This window comes from Quercus suber, unplaced genomic scaffold, assembly GCF_002906115.3.
Source record: "Quercus suber isolate HL8 unplaced genomic scaffold, Cork oak 2.0 scaffold_975, whole genome shotgun sequence".
Taxonomy (NCBI): domain Eukaryota; kingdom Viridiplantae; phylum Streptophyta; class Magnoliopsida; order Fagales; family Fagaceae; genus Quercus; species Quercus suber.
Window position 1 is genome coordinate 110,823 of NW_027070393.1, and position 21,947 is coordinate 132,769.

The 21,947-nt window shown below is 33.9% G+C and overlaps 2 protein-coding genes across 5 annotated transcripts; one reads left to right on the top strand and one right to left on the bottom strand.

The window, feature by feature from the left end:
- Positions 1-11,587: 11,587 nt before the first annotated feature.
- Positions 11,588-16,008, bottom strand: LOC112034769 (pentatricopeptide repeat-containing protein At1g25360). Of its 4 annotated transcripts, none has more exons than XM_065768623.1 (4): positions 15,593-15,748; positions 14,836-14,936; positions 14,644-14,739; positions 11,588-14,523 (listed from the first exon to the last, which is right to left on the bottom strand). In XM_065768623.1, the coding sequence occupies exon 4, from the start codon at positions 14,458-14,460 to the stop codon at positions 12,067-12,069; it is 2,394 nt and encodes a 797-aa protein (XP_065624695.1). In that variant the 5' UTR covers positions 14,461-14,523; positions 14,644-14,739; positions 14,836-14,936; positions 15,593-15,748; the 3' UTR covers positions 11,588-12,066. The 4 variants fall into 4 exon arrangements, with proteins under 4 accessions (XP_065624695.1, XP_065624694.1, XP_065624692.1 ...); XM_065768622.1 differs by having other exon boundaries at positions 11,588-14,558; XM_065768620.1 differs by lacking the exon at positions 15,593-15,748 and adding an exon at positions 15,893-16,008 and having other exon boundaries at positions 11,588-14,739.
- Positions 16,009-16,097: 89 nt separating this feature from the next.
- LOC112034771 (uncharacterized) lies at positions 16,098-18,716 on the top strand. Its single transcript, XM_024067588.2, has 3 exons — positions 16,098-16,198; positions 16,509-16,691; positions 18,385-18,716. The coding sequence occupies exons 1-3, from the start codon at positions 16,158-16,160 to the stop codon at positions 18,461-18,463; spliced, it is 303 nt and encodes a 100-aa protein (XP_023923356.2). The 5' UTR covers positions 16,098-16,157; the 3' UTR covers positions 18,464-18,716.
- Positions 18,717-21,947: the final 3,231 nt, after the last annotated feature.

Here is a 21,947-nt window from a genome sequence, read left to right on the forward strand (position 1 = left end):
CTCAGGCTACAAGCCAACAGTAAATACCAAATAGTAATAAACAAAAAGCTTTTAGATTTTTTTTTTTTTTTTTTATAGAGTTTCAATGTTCGCTTTTGATGATTGTATTATTTATCATCAAACTAAGACATCAGTCAGTTTTTGGTGTAAGCAGGAATTAAATCTCAAATTTTTTTTTTAAGAGAGTTTTAGTTTATAACATCCGCTCCTAATGATATACTTTATCATCAGACCAAGATACCAATCGATTTTTGATGTAGGTGAAGATATTAAACTTCAAATCTCTTATTCAACTATCAGAGACTTTAGTTCAACTTGAAACTACTAAAATTTTGAAATATACATTTTATTTAGTGTGTTGAATGGTGATGCTGTTTTTGTCTACATGCATTAGATTATAGTTTAATGTAAAGGATTTGCTCATCTTGAAAAGTCTTAGAATTTTGAAATATGTTAATTATTTGGTGTGTTGAATTGTGATGCAGTTTTTGTCTATAGGTAATAGATTATTACGATATAATGTAGAGAGGATTTGGTCATCTTGAAAAGTAAGGTAAAGACAACAACGATTTTCATTTATGGGAATTCAACGGTTACGTAGTCCTTGTCATAACCCACTTTAAATCCTAAGTACATGTTATGACTTATAACCACACTCAAAGCCTATACGGTCCTTCAATAATTGCATTGCATTTACAGGTGTGTCATCAACGTTTGGCTCTTCAATGCATTTATTTATTTATTTATTTTTGTCTTTTGGAAGGGGTTGGCAGGGTTGACTTGACTACAAATTAAACTTTTACATTTATTTTGTAGGTGCAAAACTTTTCAATTAAGATTGTGATTATTATAATTGTAAGATGAAATTAGAGATTTGAAGTTCGCACTTCGCCTACACTAAAAATTGATTAGTGTTTTAATTTAATAATAAGAGCATTTGTCATAAAATGGGTACTATAGATCAATCAAAACTTGAATTCGACAAATTACAAAGAATTATAGCAGATTTCAAATAGATGAACACAAGAACATTGCATTCTATAATATCACATTAATACTGTATATTATTATTAGTAGTTTACATTATATCTTGAGAAAATTACATTTTTTTTTTTAGAATCAAGAAAATTATATTTTAAAATTTATAATTTAAGAGTGTAACAAATTAAATTTTATAGATTTAAAAAGAATAAGTTAAACCTAATTTTTTTATTTGGTGTGTTGAATGGTGATGCTTTTTTTGTCTACATGCATTAGATAATGGTTTAATGTAAAGGATTTGCTCATCTTGAAAAGTCTTAGAATTTTGAAATATGTTAATTATTTGGTGTGTTGAATTGTGATGCGGTTTTTGTCCATAGGCATTAGATTATTATGATTTAATGTAGAGAGGATTTGGTAATCTTGAAAAGTAAGGTAAAGACAACAATGATTTTCATTTATGGGAATTCAATGGTTACGTAGTCCATGTCATAACCCCCTTTAAATCCTATGTACATGTTATGACTTATTACCCCACTCAAAGCCTATACGGTCCTTCAATAATTGCATTGCATTTGCAGGCATACAGTGTGTGTCATCAACGTTTGGCTCTTCAATGCCTTTTTTTTTTTTTTTTTTTTTGGTTTTCTGAAAGGGGGTCGGCAGGGTTGACTTGCCTACGAATTAAAGTTTTACTTTTATTTTGTAGGTGAAAACTTTTCAATTAAGATTGTGATTATTATAATTGTAAGATGAAATTAGAGATTTGAAGTTCACACTTCGTCTCACTAAAAATTAATTAGTATCTTAACTTAATAATAAGAATAATTATCATGAAGTGAGCATTATAAATCAATCAAAATTTGAATTGGACGATTACAAAGAATTATAGAAGATTTCATATAGATGAACACAAGAACAATGCATTCTATAATATCACATTAATACTGTATATCACTATTAGTAGTTTACATTATATCTGAGAAAATTACAATTCTTTTTTTTTTTTTTAAGAATCGAGAAAATTATATTTTAAACTTTATAATTTAGAACTGTAACAAATTAAATTTTATAAATTTAAAAGTAATAGGTTAAACCTAATTTTTTATTATAAAAAGTAACAAATTAAATCCAAAATTTTAAAAAGTAACAAATTAATAAGTCATTTGACACCTAATTTTACATTTTGTTGAGTTGTCAACTTATAATAAGGGCAGCAACATTTTTACACTAATTTTTAATTTCTTATACATCATTCTGCACAACTATATATATATATATATATATATATGTACACGGCATCTGTTTCACAATAATTATTCATTATTATCGGTTCAAAACTCATATTAAAATTTTAGATGTGAAATTTGTAGTGTCCTATGCATATTGGAATGTTTTTAAGGCGAAACAATCGTTTTTGTGTTTTCGGCTGAGACGTCATTTTCATGGCCAATCTCAGTATTCATCAAAGGTCAAACAGTCTGAGTCTCTGACACACGAAACCGCATGTGTTTGGTTTTTGCAGATATGACTTTCAAACAAAGTCATGTGCTTGCACATGAAAACGGTAATTCGTACGTATGGAATGGTTTGGTTTTTAGTTTTTGGTTATAATAATCACAAAAGGATTACAATATCCCAAGTGGCATGCAGCATCATTTAGAAATTATAATTTATTTATATTTTAAAAACAAAAACTAACTTATCTATAAATTCATACACAAGGATCATCTTTACTTCTCCACTCATATACTCATATCATAGTTATTACCTTCATATTTCAATTTTGAAGATTAATGTCAAAGAATGAGATAGTCTATGTGCAATGAACATTTTCTACTGCAAATTGTACTGGTTACAATATAATGTGATTAGAACAAATGGAATTGCTCCTATCAAAGTATAAAATGGATATTCTTCTCAAGAAAAAGAAAAAAAAAGTATAAACAGGATATGGATCATTTGATTGTCAAAATTTTACTCTTTACATATCCACATCTACTAGTTGGTAACCATGCAATGCATGAAAAATTTTAATATAATATGATTTTTTTTAATATACTTTTTTTTATATAATCTAAATGTGAAATTTGATAATTATGATAGTTATTAGTAATTGTCATTTATTATGATAATATTCATATATGAAACTAAATATTCTATTATTAGGCATTTTATTATGATTTTGTTTGTATATGTAAATATAACTCTATATTCTACCATTTAAAGAAAATATGATGTGTCAAGATTTTTTATTTTATTTTTAATAATAAGATAGTACTTCAAACCTATGGCATCCATTTTGTGATGATTTTTCTTTATCATCAAAATAAAATACCTTTTTTTTTTTTTGGTGCATAGGTAAGAGTTGAACCATATATCTTTTATTCGATGACAAAATATTTTACCAGTTATGCTAATTAGAACTCATGACGTGTCAATATTCTAATTGAGATTTCAAATATAAAATGAAAATTAAATTATATATATTAGAATAATAATGTGTAAAATTGTGAGATCTCAAAAAACTTATATGGCACAATATTATGAGCTCAATCACATGTCGAACTTTCTTTTTTCTTTTTTCTTTTTTTCTTTTTTTTATTAAGAATCACATGTCAAGCTTTCTTGGTTTTATATATTATATAAGTTATAAATAATTATATGTTATTTAAGATTAATTATCATTCGTTAACAGATGGATTGAGATTTTAAAATATGTACATTAATGAAAATTCAAGTCTTTATCATAAAATAGATATATTTTTGTTAACATAATGTGTTTATAGCTTAAGGGGAGGGAAAAAAAAGTTTATGAGATGTGATCCATAACAAACTATGAGACCCCTTAAGATTATGAAGTAATCATTAAAGCCTTGTTTTGTGATAATGCTTCTCTTGCTTCTTTTGACCATCGCATAGACGAGGAAAATCTTTTGTCAACTTCTTTTGTTGATGTTATATTTTTTCATTCTAAGAAACAAGAAAATTCTGTTACTCATAATATTAGTAGACATGCTAGACATGTCAGTGATTTTTTAATGTGGATGAAAGATGTTCCTCCACATTTTAGTGTTGTATTTGTAGCCGATTTGGCTAGTTTTTCTTAATTAAAAAAGTATGAGAACCATCACGATTAGATTTTTTTTTTTTTTTTTGGGTTAAAAGAGTTGTAACTTAATTGGCATCTCTTAACTTATCCAATAGATATGTCTAAGAGTCAACTCTCCTCTCTCCTATTGTAACTATTAATTTTTTTTTAATATATATTTTTTACCTCAAGGCAAATAAAGAAGAACTTAGCGCCCCCCCCCCCCCCTCTTCCCCCAAAAAAAAAGTGAGATCATTAGGTGGTTTTGATGTTCATGTGATATGTTCATGCCTAAAATATATCAATAATTATAATTCTAAGGATCCATTTGGATACTACTTATTTTGCTGAAAACTGAAAATACTATAACAAAATAATTTTTAAATGTGTGAATAGTGTCATTAGACCCATTTTAAATGAAAGTTTTGTTGAAAAAATGAGGTTTATGGGTTTCGTAAACAGTGCACAGGACCTACTGAACAGTGCATAATCACATGAAAACTGACTTCTCACAAAAAAAAAAAAAAAAAAAAAAGAAGCCAAAATGCCAAACGCTAGGGACCAAAAACGCAATCCAAACGTATACTAAGTCTAACCATTTGAAATTGAGAAAGAAAAAGAAGTTCCTTTTTAAATCATAAAATTCTGTTCCGTTGAGGAATGGAATGTCACCACACCCGTGAACAAATTTGTGCAAATATTAATAGACTTATGGGCAAGATCTTTTTTGATCAAACGTGGTAAGACTTTTTGTCTAGCATAACTATGGGATATGGCCAAGACTTTTGACTTTAACATACATTAGGAATACAAGATGAAAATAATGTGTTCATTTTTCAAACGTGTTGTGTTGTGTTGTGCCCGTGTTGGCGTCGGCGTTCGTGTCCGTGTCCCTGTCCGAAAACTTTTTACAAGTACTTCGTTTAAGAATTCTGTCTAATAAGTGTGGGGGAGACTTTCACAAGACCTTAGGCCTTAGGCTTTCAATTGGGCTTTGCAGATCAAAGACAAAGATATTAAACATAAAAGTCCTCTACTGTCTTACTGTGGTCCTATATATCCTGTGGCCTTGTGGCTTCTGGACCTACCTTGGGGGACAATATGGAACAATGGTGGTAGACCTCACTAGACAAAGCAAGTAATGATATGAATAATTTTAGGAGTACATCATTTGCTACATATTTTTTTTGCAATCTATTTTATAAGTGATTGATTGTCTGTTATTTTCACAAGGATCTGCAATTTTTTATCCACTACTCATGACTTGTCACACGTTAGAGTTGTTGTTGTGACACAAAATGTACAATAGTAGATTTTTTCTAATAATATTCCAACAAAAAACTTTCTCAAATTAAGTTTGGGTTTCAAAAGCAGGTTTGCACGTCATGATTTGCTAACATAAGTTGTTCTTCGCATTACTGAGACAAGCCAAGTCATGCATGGTAGTGCTATCCTTTGGACCCAAATTATAGATTACGTTACATACATGCATATAGCAAAGAGCATAAATTAAAATAAAAAATAAAGCAGAACATAGGATTTACATGCCTAAAAAGTGGTAGAACACGTAATTCACCTCACCAAATAATATGGTAAAGCCTGCCAAATCAAGTTCATCATGTATTGAAGCAGTGGAGGAACTGCTTCAATACTTCTGATTTTTCAGAAGCTGCCCAAGTAGTTCCACCCCTCTTGCTGAATGGGCCAAAACCTATTGCATTACGTCGTTACATATAAACTTACGATCTAAAAAGAGTTAGAAGATGATGAGATAATACAACAAAAATTTAACAATGAAAATAATTGTAATAATATATATATAATTCTTGATTATATATATTAAAAAAAAAAAATTCTAGATTCTTTTTCCATGCTCACAAAATTTTTCTGATAATACTTGTTATAGTTATTTTGGTAGATTTAATTTTTGTAAAAATACTAAAACTGATAAAATCATACTTTATATTGATTGAATTAACTATATTATCAATTAAAATGAGATATTAACAAAAAATTATTAATTAAATATAGAAAATTTCATTTTAAATTATGTATTGAGCCAACCTTGTGGCATGGGCCATGTGGGAGGTGACTATGATTTTTTTTTTTTTTAAATAATAAAAAAAAGGGTAAGAGAGGATGATCAAAGTGGCTTCCTTACCTAGATGTTACCAATTTATCATAGTAACATTTTACCTATTGGGCTTGGACCTGCAAATGGGAGAACTAGTGAGCCATAAATGTTATCCCAACCCTATAAGGGCACTAATGGGCATTGAGCCTACGGCGTGAAGTTTTTTCCCAACGCTTTCTGTTGTAGAATTCGAACTTAAACCTTCTATCCAAACCACTTGAAAGTAAGCCCAAATTAGTATTATTTCTTTTGCTCGCAACAAAGAGCCTTTAGCAGTGAACTGTATGAGTTGGCATAACGGGGTCCTAGGCAAAGATGTTTTGTTTTGTTTACTAGAGCTATTCGTGATGCAAGATGGTTTTTTTTTAACAAACTTTTCTTGGCCTTTCTAATCCATCGAAATTAATAGGGATGGTGAAGGCCAAGTGCGCTGGCTGCCAACTAGGAGTGATAGTTTCAAAGTTTACTAGCACACTTTGAAGAGGGTTGAACTTGAACACTCACCTGTGGAGTTGAAAAGTTTTTTACTTAATTTTTTTTTTTTAATTACTAGCTGCTTTAAATAGTCATTCATTTCTTCTTTGGAGGAGTTTCTGGATTTATGTAAAATGAATTGATCTTTGTAGCTTCCCTAGCACATTGCCTTTTTTTTTTTCTTTTTTTTTTTTCTTTTTACAGTAACCACTACAGTACATAAACAATAAAAAAAAAGACCGAAACCCGTGAAAAAAAAAAAAAAAAAATGCTGAAACGCAAACGCGCGTTTCAACTTTTCCGCCCAAGCCAAACGGTTTCTAAAGTCTAACCATTTGAAATTGAGAAAGAAAAAAGAAGTTCCTTTTTAAATCATAAAATTCTGTTCCGTTGAGGAGTGGAATGTCACCACACCCGTGAACAAATTTGTGCAAATATTAATAGACTTATGGGCAAGATCTTTTTTGATCAAACGTGGTAAGACTTTTTGTCTAGCATAACTATGGGATATGGCCAAGACTTTTGACTTTAACATACATTAGGAATACAAGATGAAAATGTGTTCATTTTTCAAACGTGTTGTGTTTGTGTTGTGCCCGTGTTGGTGTCGGCATTCGTGTCCGTGTCCCTGTCCGAAAACTTTTTACAAGTACTTCGTTTAAGAATTCTGTCTAATAAGTGTGGGGGAGACTTTCACAAGACCTTAGGCTTTCAATTGGGCTTTGCAGATCAAAGACAAAGATATTAAACATAAAAGCCCTCTACTGTCTTACTGTGGTCCTATATATCCTGTGGCCTTGTGGCTTCTGGACCTACCTTGGGGGACAATATGGAACAATGGTGGTAGACCTCACTAGACAAAGCAAGTAATGATATGAATAATTTTAGGAGTACATCATTTGCTACATATTTTGTTCGCAATTTATTTTATAAGTGATTGATTGTCTGTTACTTTTACAAGGATCTGCAATTTTTTATCTACTAATCATGACTTGTCACACGTTAGAGTTGTTGTTGTGACACAAAATGTACAATAGTAGATTTTTTCTAATAATATTCCAACAAAAACTTTCTCAAATTAAGTTTGGGTTTCAAAAGCAGGTTTGCAAGTCATGATTTGCTAACATAAGTTGTTCTTCGCATTACTGAGACAAGCCAAGTCATGCATGGCAGTGCTATCCTTTGGACCCAAATTATAGATTACGTTACATACATGCATATAGCAAAGAGCATAAATTAAAATAAAAAATAAAGCAGAACATAGGATTTACATGCCTAGAAAGTGGTAGAACACGTAATTCACCTCACCAAATAATATGGTAAAGCCTGCCAAAATCAAAGTTCATCATGTATTGAAGCAGTGGAGGAACTGCTTCAATACTTCTGATTTTTCAGAAGCTGCCCAAGTAGTTCCACCCCTCTTGCTGAATGGGCCAAAACCTATTGCATTACGTCGTTACATATAAACTTACGATCTAAAAAGAGTTAGAAGATGATGAAATAATACAACAAAAATTTAACAATGAAAATAATTGTAATAATATATATATATATATATATATATAATTCTTGATTATATATATTAATAATTGGTCACATATTATTCATGAATAGAAGAGCCAACAAAATGGGGAAAAAATCCCATAAAGCCAGTCCGGTACCTGGTTATCTCTAAGATTGAGTAAGACACACCATGGCCAGGCTCAAACACCAGCCCATGGAGAAAAATTAAAAATAAAGAAGATGAAGCTAGTAATATGAAGATTAACTCCTTTGTGTATCTCAGGTATCAACCCTAATCGTCCCCCTTGTTTCCAATATCATCATTTTGATTATATTCAAAGTTGACTTGGAATCTTGGATGGCGGAGAAGTGAAATTCCATTGCAAAATTATTATGTAAAATAGAAACTTTTCCCAGGCCATGTAGGATTGTCGAAGCTTGTCACCAAAGCTCAATTACAAAATTGTAAATGAAGTTGAAAAACTAGATATTATTTTCCAAAATCTTTAGTCTAAACTCTAAAATTTCTCACATATGGGTATCCAACTAGCTTATCGAAAATAACATAAGAATAGTGACTCTGAATTTCAAAAAAGGTACAAGTAAAGAATTAAACAAAATATATACATGTATATCATTTGAATTTCTCCTCTAGGTGTCACAGCATTGACTCAAAAGCTTTGTTGCCTGCAAATGTGACCAAAAAAAAAAAAAAAAAGCTCCAAAATGTGATTACCATCCAGTCCAATAAAATAAAAAGTAATTATCTCCTTTTTTTTCTTTTTCTTTTTTTTTTCTCTTTTTTTTTTTTGTTTTTTTTTTAAGATCAGATTCATCAGAATATGGTTAAGCAATATGTGCTAGATCTAAAGTTAAGCAAGAAGATTTTTTTACGTATAGGACATGCTCTTAACACAGAATCCAATTAAAAGTACAACATGAACAACACAAGCAGTCAATCAAACTCCAAAACAGATAATGTTGACAACTAAAATTTACAGATTAGACTGATCTGGGAGACTGCAATCTAAGACCACCAAACGATAGTTGTGATGCAGTTCTATATAAATAACATAATAAATTATCACCTGGCATTCAAAATAAGCTAGTGTTATTATAGTTACGTGTGAAACCAATGTATAATAGCAATAATTTAAGGGGAAGATCAAATAGAAAGGCCAGTATGCTTGCCTAAGAAAAAATATGATAGGTTCAGTCTTACTTATCTGCTTTGGTCAACAATAGCCATACAATCACAAGGTAGATTTATTTGATCTTTCTAATTCTATTTACTTGTGCAGGAGAAAGGGATTGGACTTACTTCTGTCTCTATGTTTTGGACAATAGCAAGAGTAATTTAGATATCCATCCCAAGGAACCTTTCTGAGACCTGCTCTAACAGATATTATGTCCCTGAGCCTGCATAAGAACACCTTTTTTTTTGGAATGACATAGGAGAACTGTGTAAGAACACTTACATTTAACAAAAGCTATTTCGAAATATGAGATAGTTCTAATGCTATTATTTAATGCACATGCCCCTCTGCAAACTCTAGGGCTGTCTCTCCAGGTTTTTATATATTGCAGCTCCAAGTACCAAACATCACACACAACAGCCCTGGATGTCATGAGCTGCAGGCTGCAGCAGATGCGTTGTGATTCTTGTGAAGGGTTGCCCACAAACAGAGCACATAATACAAGAATACAGTATCATCTGCAGCATGCCAACAAACATGGAAATCCAAGACAAACTGTTAAAATGAACCTCAATGCAATCCACCTAGATCCTAGCTGAAACAAGGAATTTATCTCCCATACGGTAATTCTAACATGAAACAAAAACATAAATATCAGATAGATTGATCTTTGGCAAAAGCCTTGCCCCAAAATAAACACATCCAACAGTCTTTTGCCACCCTATCTAAAATGCAGGGGATTCTTTCACTGCATGCATATAAAATTAACAAAACAAAAAATGCACACATAAATTTAGTGAGCTATAAGCAACTCCTTACTTCAGACCATTCCAAAAAAAGCATCAATGAAAATTTTATTGTACTTGACTGCAATTTTTGTGAGAAACACACAAGACAGTAACCATAAATCATTACTGAGACTGTTATTACTTCTTTTTTGAATTGGTAAGCTACACATGCACCCATGGGATTTGAACCCTTGACCTCACCCTCCAACANAAAAAAAAAATTCTAGATTCTTTTTCCCATGCTCACAAAATTTTTCTGATAATACTTGTTATAGTTATTTTGGTAGATTTAATTTTTGTAAAAATACTAAAACTGATAAAATCATACTTTATATTGATTGAATTAACTATATTATCAATTAAAATGAGATATTAACAAAAAATTATTAATTAAATATAGAAAATTTCATTTTAAATTATGTATTGAGCCAACCTTGTGGCATGGGCCATGTGGGGAGGTGACTATGATTTTTTTTTTTTTAAATAATAAAAAAAAAGGTAAGAGAGGATGATCAAAGTGGCTTCCTTACCTAGATGTTACCAATTTATCATAGTAACATTTTACCTATTGGGCTTGGACTGCAAATGGGAGAACTAGTGAGCCATAAATGTTATCCCAACCCTATAAGGGCACTAATGGGCATTGAGCCTACGGCGTGAAGTTTTTTCCCAACGCTTTCTGTTGTAGAATTCGAACTTAAAACTTCTATCCAAACCACTTGAAAGTAAGCCCAAATTAGTATTATTTCTTTTGCTCGCAACAAAGAGCCTTTAGCAGTGAACTGTATGAGTTGGCATAACGGGGTCCTAGGCAAAGTGTGCAGGCTGCAGCAGATGCGTTGTGATTCTTGTGAAGGGTTGCCCACAAACAGAGCACATAATACAAGAATACAGTATCATCTGCAGCATGCCAACAAACATGGAAATCCAAGACAAACTGTTAAAATGAACCTCAATGCAATCCACCTAGATCCTAGCTGAAACAAGGAATTTATCTCCCATACGGTAATTCTAACATGAAACAAAAACATAAATATCAGATAGATTGATCTTTGGCAAAAGCCTTGCCCCAAAATAAACACATCCAACAGTCTTTTGCCACCCTATCTAAAATGCAGGGGATTCTTTCACTGCATGCATATAGAATTAACAAAACAAAAAATGCACACATAAATTTAGTGAGCTATAAGCAACTCCTTACTTCAGACCATTCCAAAAAAAGCATCAATGAAAATTTTATTGTACTTGACTGCAATTTTTGAGAGAAACACACAAGACAGTAACCATAAATCATTACTGAGACTGTTATTACTTCTTTTTTGAATTGGTAAGCTACACATGCACCCATGGGATTTGAACCCTCGACCTCACCCTCCAACAAATTATTACAGGAGAAAGAAGTGCATTGAGCTATAGCTAATTGGCAAGACTGTTATAACTTATTCTGAGAAATTTTATAAAAAATCACCTATTTAATGTAGTGAGTACAGTAACTACAGTTGCCATCAGGGCAATATTAACAAATTTCATATTCAAAATTAGTGGCTTAACCAACAATTATATTATTTGCCTAACATCAAAAATACAAAAAAGGGTATATCAACCTTTTGGAGTACACCACTCTGGCATCCAAAACACTTATATATTTGCCGTATTGAACTTCAACATCTTTTGTAAAAGAAAATCCAGACAGAAGTGAAAAACTCATGCATCGTCCTTTGGGTAGTCTTCCAAAAGTAGTTTGGGGGTAATTTTGTGTTTCAGTAGTTGGATCCATAATTGACAAGAATGACCATTCTATAAATTACCACCTTGGGGCTACCAAAAAGAACAAGAGGAATAGGGCGTTCTGTCTTTGATAGTAACTTCCCAAAGATAATTGGCTGACAAAATATCCAGCTACCAGTAATTGCCACAAGAACATTCACCATTTCTAAAATGATGAAACCTCTTCCCATCTCTTACAACTATCTCTCTACCTACTACTTTTGACATGAACTTGAATGCATTATGGCAATCCCCACAAATTCTAAGGTTCTTGAAAACCCTAATTATGGCTCCTAGAGGAAGCTTCATAAGCCCAAAAACAACCGCAAGCTTCTCACTATGAGTATACAAGACAGATTCCTTTTGTGCTTCCTCCATATCATGCAGCACAAACTTTGTGTCAGGGACATAGCCAAGTTTTCTCATTTCAAGTACCAATTGCTCTAGATAATTATACACAGCTTGCACCTCTGGGTGCACAGTATCGTCAACCAGGAACACATGAACCTTGCTTTCAACCTCAATCCAACTACAACCAGGCTCTTTCTTAATACCCCGGTCCCTCATTAATTTCCGCACTTTAGCCACATCATCCTGCCTGCCTGCAGTGGCATACATGTTTGACAGAAGTACATAGGTCCCGTCATGTTGTGGCATTAGTTCAAAGAGTCGTTCAGCAGCTTGAATCCCTAAATCCATGTTCCCATGAATTCGGCAACCAGCAAGAAGAGCCTCCCAAATTGGTGCACCCGGCTCAAATGGCATTGATTCAATCACATCCTTTGCTTCTGAAAACTTCCCAGCTCGAACCAACAAGTCAATCAATCGAGCATAATGATCTTCTCCTGGTGTTATATTGTAACAACCACGCATTGAATTGAAATAACGATGTCCTTCTTTGACTAAACCAGCATGGCTGCAAGCAGAGAGAATAGTGAGAAAAGTTATTCGATCAGGTACTATATCTTCCTTCAACATCTGTTCAAAAAGTTCTATTGCTTGGAGACCATGTCCATGTTGTCCTAAAGCTGCAATCATGGCATTCCAAGATACTGAATCCAAACAAGGCATTGTAAGGAACACACAATTTGCAGCCTCAACAATGCCACATCTAGCATACATTGTGATAAGTGCATTTCCAGCTGAGAGGCTTGAATCATGCCCCAACTTAACTAGTTGAGCATGGAGCTGACGTCCATGCTCCAAAGCTCCAAGCATTGCACTAGATGTAATTGCTCCTGCAAACGCATAATCACATGGCTCAAAACCCTCTATTCTCATTTGGTTGAACAGCTTCAAACCTTCCTCTCCAAACCCATTTTGTGCTAAACCGGATATCATCACTGTCCATGTCAGAAGGTTCCTCTCAGGCATCTCCTTAAAAAAGGACTTAGCTTCCACAATGCGCCCTAAATTAACATATGCAGACAAGATTGCATTCCATGAAATAAGATCTCTTATGGGCATCTTATTAAAAATCTCCCTTGCCTCATCAACTTTACCACATTTCCCGTATAGTGAAACCAATGCATTATTCACAGACAATGAAAATTCTGGTTCATGTTTCTCTTCTGTTCTCAAAATGAAAGCATGCATTTGCTTTCCATGTTTGAACAATCCAGCATTAGCACAAGCACTGATTATACTCGTGTAGGTAAACCCATCATGCTGAATCCCCTTCAAATGCATCCTTCTAAACATTTCTAATGCTTCGTGAATAAAACCATGGTGCACATAACCTGAAATCATTGCATTCCATGCAACTCCAATATTTTCAGTCACCCCATCAAGAATTTCACGGGCTGCATCAAGATCATTGTTCCTCACATACCCTGTAATCATTGTTGTCCATGTTAACTCATCCTTCTTTGGCATCTCATCAAACAACTTTTTAGCTGCACCCATCAATAAAGACGACGATGCTAATGGTGAAGATGCGCACTTAACATAAGCGGATATAAGTGCATTCAACACTGAAGTAACAAACACTGTTCCTGACTTTAGCACTGCACAATGCATCTGTTGGCAATGCTTTTTATCCTCAACTATTAGAGCCAAAGCACCAAGTACACTAGTGAAAGTGTAATTGTCAGGCCTAAAGTCATCTCGCCTCATGTCACGAAAGAGTTCAATAGCAGCATGGCCATCATTATTATGGGAATAAGCTGTGATCATTGCATTGTAAAAAACTGTGTCTCGCATACTGAGTGGGGTTCCACCAAATACTTCCTGAGCCAACTTTAGATTCCCTGCAGTAGAGTATGCAGCAATCAACGTCGTTCTTGCCACTATATCTGGTTCGGGAATTTTGTTGAACAGGTGGAGAGCATAGGCAATATTGGATGATTTGCAATAGATATCCATCAAACGGTTGAGGATGTGGCCACGTGGCTTGAACCCAAAAGCTATCATATGGGCATGCATGGTTCGAGCTATGCAGTAAGAGGTTGATCTTTCGGAGCAACATAGTTGCAGTTGTGCAGCGTAACGATTGGCCACCGTACGGATGTCCAATGTGTTTCTCATGTTTAGAAAGCTTGCAAGTCATGGTTCTCTTCCAGTCCCAGTCCCAACATGGCAGGCTTGTCACTTTGTCAGAACAACACCCAAGATGGGCAACATTGCTTCATGGTTGTTATTGTTAAACTGCTATAACTTATTTACAATAAGAATGTAATTTAAGTGCAAATTTTGGCAGTTAACACTTACCAAACCATCCAGGTTGCTTCTGCATAATAACAGCAATGCAATCATCTGTTCTAAAACAATGAAATCAATCGTGGAGGTATGATTGGCCACAAAAACCTGTTCATAGATGGGAGCAAAATACCATTCAATAACATGAATTATCAATTATGCACACATGCTGTTAAAGAAACATCAAATTATAATCAGGTATACCTGCTTGGGCCTCAATAAATGCTAGGCTGTGGCCCATAGTACATTACCACCCGAGTCCATGATGCATCAAAAAAGCTGCAAATTAACTCCACCAAAGACCTCTGGAGACAAAAGTAATCATGGAACATGTCAAGTTCAACACAAGACCAGAACTTTATGAAGTTACAAGAGACAGAAACCAAAAACAAGAAGAGGGGGCATTAAGACATTAACTTACAACAAATGGGTTGTTTGCTTATGAGAACATCATCAGGGGAGGCTTCCAAAGATTTTCTCATGACCATGGATTCTATCATATTCTTCTACAGATTTTAATATCATGTGTCCTATTAGTATGCTTCTGTGTTTGCTTTATCTATTCCTAAATGACCTTTAATTATAAAAATTCATTATTTTTTTAGTACAAACAGGTTCTGCTGCATAAGACTATTACAACTAGTGCGTGCAGTATGTCTATAAGAAAAGAAAAGAAAAAAACTTTCATCTCTTTTCTCAACACTCAGCTAGCCCCACATCAAGACCAGAACTTTAAGAAGTTATTAGAGGCAGTAACAAAAACCAAGAAGAGGGGGCATTAAGACGTTAATTTACAACAAATGGGTTGTTTGCTAATGAGAATAAGAACATCATGGGACCCTTCTAAAGATTTCACATGAACTTTAATTATAAGTATCAATTGTTTTTTTTTTTTTAGTACAAACGGGTTTTGCTTCATAAGACACAAAAAGAAACAGAGAGAGAAAAAAAAAAAACATACATAGAGGCAGAGCTTGGGTCGGGTCTCCTGTTTAGGCTCAGCTTCTCAGACTCTTTGCTGCAATTCTCTCTCAAATACGATTAAAAATAAAAAAAAGAGAGAGAGAAACGGTGGCGTTTAGGCGAAGAGGTGACTTTTTATTTTATAAATAATCCAGACCGTTTAAGCCCAGACTTAAACCCTACACCGTACGGTCAGGAGGTGGCATAAAAGTGTTGATTTACGCCACCAATCAGTGTTTGCCACGTCACACATTTAAAGAAAAACCAATACACTCTATCGCACACAATTTTAACTTACTCCGCAAACACGTATCAGAGAGCAAACCCGGAGAAACCATTCCACCTCCTGCTCTCATCTGACCACCGCGAACCCACCTCCGGGAAGCCTCCAAATCGTTCTCAGACCCATTCTGAACCGCCGCCGCCGCAGTCGTAGACTCCACCGGCGCAGTCGCTACGGTTTCGGTATCAGTGGGAAGCTCGTGGCGACAAACTGGGCAAGAATTTCGAATCAAAAGCCAAGGGAGTATACAATCAGGGTGGCTGGGTTGTTTTGTGGCTTGATGATGGTGGAATGGGTTAGGCGTTGGTGCTGTTTCTCCAGGTTTGCTCTCTGATACGTGTGTGCGGAGTAAGTTAAAATCGTGTGTGATAGAGTGTATTGGTTTTTTTTTAAATGTGTGACGTGGCAAACACTGATTGGTGGCGTAAATCAACACTTTTACGCCACCTCCTGACCGTATGATTGAAACCCCGATCGAATATTCCACATATTTATCTCTCTCTCTCTCTCTCTCTCTCTCTCACACACATTAGATTCTGAAAATAAATAAATACATAAATAAAATATCAAAATTTTCGATTCAAAGTCTCTCTCTGTTTCTGTTTCTGTGTTTCTGTTTCTGTTTCTGTAGCTCTCTATCAAAAAGAAGAGGACGAAGAGAAATGGCATTGACGAACTTGATACTGACGGTGGCCGGTGTGAGCGCAGTGATATTACTGCTGAGGAGCGACGTCAAACAATCTGCCACCATCTTTAGGCGCAACGTCAAGCACATCCGCCATTGGCTCGAAGAAGAATCCGCCTCTGCCTCCAAGTACACCTCTCTCTCTCTCTCTCTCTCTCTCTCTATCAATATGATCTGTGCATATTTGGTCTTTGCTCTTAGTGGGTTCCATTAATTGGACCCATTAATTAAATTCATAGTGAGAGGTGGGAAAACATTGCTTTTGGGGTATTGAATAATTTTTTTTTTTCCAGGGATGTATGTGATTGTTTATGTTGCTTGTTAGTATTCTTTAGCATTTGCACCATTTTCCCATGAGAGATAGCAGCCATTTATGGGGTTTAGGTTCTGTTTGATTGGTCTCGGTGTTGGGGTTCCTTGGATTGTTGTTCTTTGTTTCTTTCGTGTTCATCATCGCGAACCCTTTGTCGTTTTTGTTTTAAATTTTTATCAATAACACTGCTCTTATTACCTGTTAAAAAAAAAAAAAAAAAAAAAAAAAACAAAGTTTAGATCTTGCCGTTTATCTGATATTTGTCTATGTGTGATTGTGCTAGGTTTTGGATTGTTCAAGAAAGGGTTATTGGGTTGTGCAACTAGGAATTATAAGATGGTTTGAAATTGTAGATCTTGCCGTTTTATGGGTATTTGATAGATAAAAGAAGGGCTTGATTTGGGTTGTAAGGAAGAAAAAAAAAAAGGAGTGGTTTTTGTAGTAACTGCGAATGGTCCCACACGAAAGAAAAGAGAGATTGGGTTCTTGCATCGTTAGTAACATTTTCAGAAGCAATAGGGTGTTGTAACAATGCACTTTCCAGCTCCAGTTATGACTATTTACTGATGTTGGATTTTCTATAGTTCAGCTTTTTCTTTGAATGCTATGCAAGTTGAGTTTAGTAAATTAGCCTTTGATGGTGGTTTGGATTTTGGAGTAGGTTTACGAAAACTGCCTCCAACAAGTCTGACTGCTTCAATTCCTGTGGTAGATGTTTCTGAAGAATTATTTTTTATGTCCATTTAATTGCTTGTTCTTGCAAACCTCATGGAACAGTGACGTGCAATTCTAGATGCTTATTGAACATCTTCCATGAAAAGAATTACATGGGTGTGGACAAGAATTATTTGTGTCCTTATCTTCCCTTGCATAACCTTCTATGTGGATATGATGAATAAGTGCTCATAATTTGCAAATGGGGGACAGTAAAAAAGCAGTCATCAATTACACAATTACTTGGCTTTTGATATGGTGCTATTTTTATTTTGTCATGTATTACTTTTTTCGACCCAAAGCAGTAGGTTGCAGGCTTGAGTCCAGGAATCAAACTCTACCAAAGAAATAAAAAAAGATATTTTGGGTTAGCTTGCCTACCAAACACCTTTCTTAGGCTTTGCAAAAGTGGGAGTTTTTTGTGCATTTGGTGCGATTTTTTTAATGTATATTGTAGAAGACTTGTCCAGCCAACCCTTGCATTTGCATGTTTGGGCAATACTGCTACAAATTACAATAATTATTAGACATGGCAAAATGAAACTTGAGCTAGATGATTGTGACTATTACTTAGGGCTGAAAATCCCACTTGGGTCTTCCTAATGTGCTCAGTGACTGGTTTTGACATTTCTGTAGGTGTTAACTTATTGTAGCCGCACCATTCTCCAATTGCTCTTATTCTTTTGTTCATTGTATTTAAGGGTTTTTATTTTTTATTTTTTGCTATGAAGTTTGTAAGTAGTTGGTTGTAAGTTCCATCTAAATAGACATTAATATGACTGATGGATCTTTCAGGACAGCGGAGAAGGCTGTTCCGAAGGAATTGGAAACAAAGGTTCCTCCAAAAGACATTCCCAAGGAGGACAAGCACTAATGGGTCTATATAGGGAGCCTGGTGTTGTCTACAAGAGTTACCTAGTTGCTCCTTTTTGCCCTTTTTTTTTTCCAAAATATTTCATGGTTTATTTAGAATTAGTCTTGGCGAAATGTTTGGGTATATTGTATGCACTTAAATAATCTTAATTTTGGTTTTAGTAGACTCTTTGGTCTCTTAATTATTGATATGTATTTACAAAGAAGGCCATACTTATTTTGAAAAGCAACTGTCATTTCTCCCTTGATTTTAATTTTAGTGTTCTTTATAACATCATCCTGTAATTAGGGTGTCAGGATGGGCTAATCAAGGTGTTCGAGGAGAAATTATTCACGTGATCGATTTCAGTTGTTCTTTCACTTAATTATAGTGACATGAGTTGAAATTAATTGAGTCACATTGTAATCACATTCACCATAAAAATCTAAGTAAAAAAATTCAAATCTAATATGTCCTACACTCCAATAATGATTAAAATGGAATCACATAATTAATGATATTCAGCAAAAATATCGTAACTAATCTCATGTTTGGTTGCACAAAAAACATTTACAGCCAAACATAAAAATCGCTACTTTTTGTTTATATAAATTGATAACTCTATTTTTGTTTTTACACAGTTTGTTGCCAAAGAAAAAGCAAAAGAAACCAGCAACTACTCATTCAGGCATTAAACATTCATTTATCCTAGTTGTTTTTCTCAGCTTTAACCAATTAAGAACAAATTAATCCAGAATTTTAGAAGGGTTGGTGAAAAAATTAATCTCGATTTCTTTGATGAGGAGATCATGTTGTCAGGGGGAGAGCTCACGATATAGTGGAAAATGTATGCCGCAAAATTAAATAATGCATATACATCCCTCTTTCCTATTCTTTTTTCTATTTCTTTTATTGAATTTTATTTTTTTATTATTATTTTTCTTAAATTATAAGATAGAATCTAAGGGTACGTTAGGTACATTGAATGTAAGGAATAGTAATTTTCATTACTGGGAATAAAAGATATTGCAATGAAATAACTATTACTATTCATAAATTTGGTTATTACATATGAAAAACTTGTAAAAGATGATGTATAAAGAAACTTTATATTTTTGGAAATATATTAATTTTAAAACCTATTATATAGTATATACACTAAAGAATAACTATTACATTCATTTTAAAGAGGAATAGCTATTCTTCAATTTAAAAAATAGTTATTCTAATGTAATAACTAATCCATGTAATAAAGATGCAACCAAATGATCGAATTGATATTACACATGAATAATTATTCCATTACAGGAGCTATTACAACGTACCAAACGTACCCTAAGTGTATATATGTGTGAGACTCACTCTTTAAAACTTGAATCTCAGCTCTAGAATGTAAACGAAAGTTACAAATTTCTTCGAGTACATAAATGTTCATTATAAAGTTTTAACATCTTCACGATTTGAGCATCTTTTGAGTCCATATTAACCAAAATAATAGAATTTTACGTAAACTTAATTTAGTGCTTATCTGACTATTAATAGTCATTCTATTCACGAGTTGAATTTAACTTTGAAAAGTGGATTATTTACTTTATTAAAATTTGCATCATAAAATTTGCTCTCTTCAAGTCAAGAAGAGTCAAATCCTGACTCCACCAAGTTCCTGGTTGCATTTGGAAGATAACAGCTGAGTACAAAACCATTTTGGTCACTGGGTTAATTTTTCAATTACAAAACCCAAAGCACTACTAGCATTCATGGGAATTAGTAGTTGTTTCCTTCATTGAAAGAAAGGGGAGAGGGCACAACATATTTTGATGATAACTTCAGAAGAATTTGTTCTTTTATCCGTGTTAGCCAAGCTAGAATATGACATAATATTTTGTGGGTTGAGCAGCTTGTTCAGAAAGGGCAAATGCATCCAAGCAATTGGTTTTAGAGCATCTTCAGCACCTTCAGCAATTTTTGTACTGTTTGGAGAATGAACAGTGTTATTTAGCTTTTACCTACCCATTTTTTCAAATACACTTCTAACAGATTCTCTATCTCATTTAAATATTATTTCTTTATTCATTCTTTATCATCATTTATTCTTCCTATATTTATTCCCAACAATTATATTTTTTAATGAAAAGTGATATATTTACAACATTTTTCGCAATACTTTCACAACAAAATTTATTACTTAAAATTATTTGAACTCACCACTAAAATTATTTTTTTCTCGCCAATATTAACTAATAACAATTTATTACTTAAAATTTATTGTGAAAATATTATGAAAATATTGTGGTAGAATTTCTCAATTAGGATTTTTTATTCTTTATATTATTTTTTATTCTTTCATTTCATTCTCCTCCACACACATGTCCTCTATCCCCCTTCTTTTATTTCTTTTTCTCCTCCAGAACCTTCCACTTGCTCTTCACATCAGAGAAAAGAGAGAGAGACAGAGAGGAGAGATCACAAACACAAACCCACCGCTAACGACAGCCCAATCCCAACCACCAACACAAACACAGCCTAATCCCAACCATAAACACAAACGCCGTCGTCGATCCGGACCACAAACATAAACACTTTCACCAATCCCGACCACAAACACATCCTGATCTTAACCCAAATCCACGATTTGATCTCAACCCAAACCCACAATCAGAAACCCCAATGACCCACCACCACCAATAGCAACAAAACGACCCACTCCACCACATCACCACCAAAATACCCAGCAAGGATCGAAATTGATTTTAAGGAAGGAACCGTGTTGTGGATGTGTGAGTACCATGGAGGCAGTGGTGAGAGTTTCGACCACCACCATTGAGGCATTGCCAGTGGAGGTCGGTTGAGCTTGGGCCTCCACCACTGCTCCAGCATCTCTACCGCTACTCGTCGTCCTCCCCACCACCAAGCTCGGTCAGATCGACTTGTTCTTTTTTTTTCATATTTGCTTGTTCTGATTCAACTTTATTTTAAGAACTGGATTATGTGAGAAACGGAGAGAATTAGAGAAAAAAAGAAATCCAGAGGAGAGAGAAAGAATTGATATAATAAAGTAGCTGGTATAATTTTTTAATCCAAGAAATTCAATTGCTAATGAACAATAGCCCATCAGACTTGATGGGTTACTGTTTATTAGCAAAAAAATATTTCTGAATATAGAGGAGCTACTAGAGCATGAGTAAATATAGCATGAACAGTGTAAAATCTTCTCTATATTTTAGCTATGCATTGCCTATTGGAGATGCTCTTAGCCTAACTAAAAATCTGTAAAATGTTTAAGTTCTTGATTATATCTGACCTTGTCTAAAGACGGTTTAGCATCCATTTCTTGTCAATCAATCGAGTTATTACTTATGTTTATTATGGGTGAAATTGCACCCGCGAATGGTGGATTCACAATCCAAATCCACTTGGCTACATTTACCCCTATACTCCCTGTAATAAAAATTCCTAAGATTTCAATTTCCACCAATCCTCATGTTTACTTTTCTTATATTAGATA

Excerpts from the sequence above, each read along its gene's own strand:
- LOC112034771 (XM_024067588.2), top strand. The coding sequence starts at position 16,158 with ATGATGGTGGAATGGGTTAGGCGTTGGTGCTGTTTCTCCAG. Across the intron at positions 16,199-16,508 it reads CGTTGGTGCTGTTTCTCCAG|CTCTCTATCAAAAAGAAGAG; the intron begins GTTTGCTCTCTG and ends CTGTTTCTGTAG. Across the intron at positions 16,692-18,384 it reads GAATCCGCCTCTGCCTCCAA|GACAGCGGAGAAGGCTGTTC; the intron begins GTACACCTCTCT and ends TGGATCTTTCAG.
- LOC112034769 (XM_065768620.1), bottom strand. The coding sequence starts at position 14,460 with ATGAGAAACACATTGGACATCCGTACGGTGGCCAATCGTTACGCTGCA.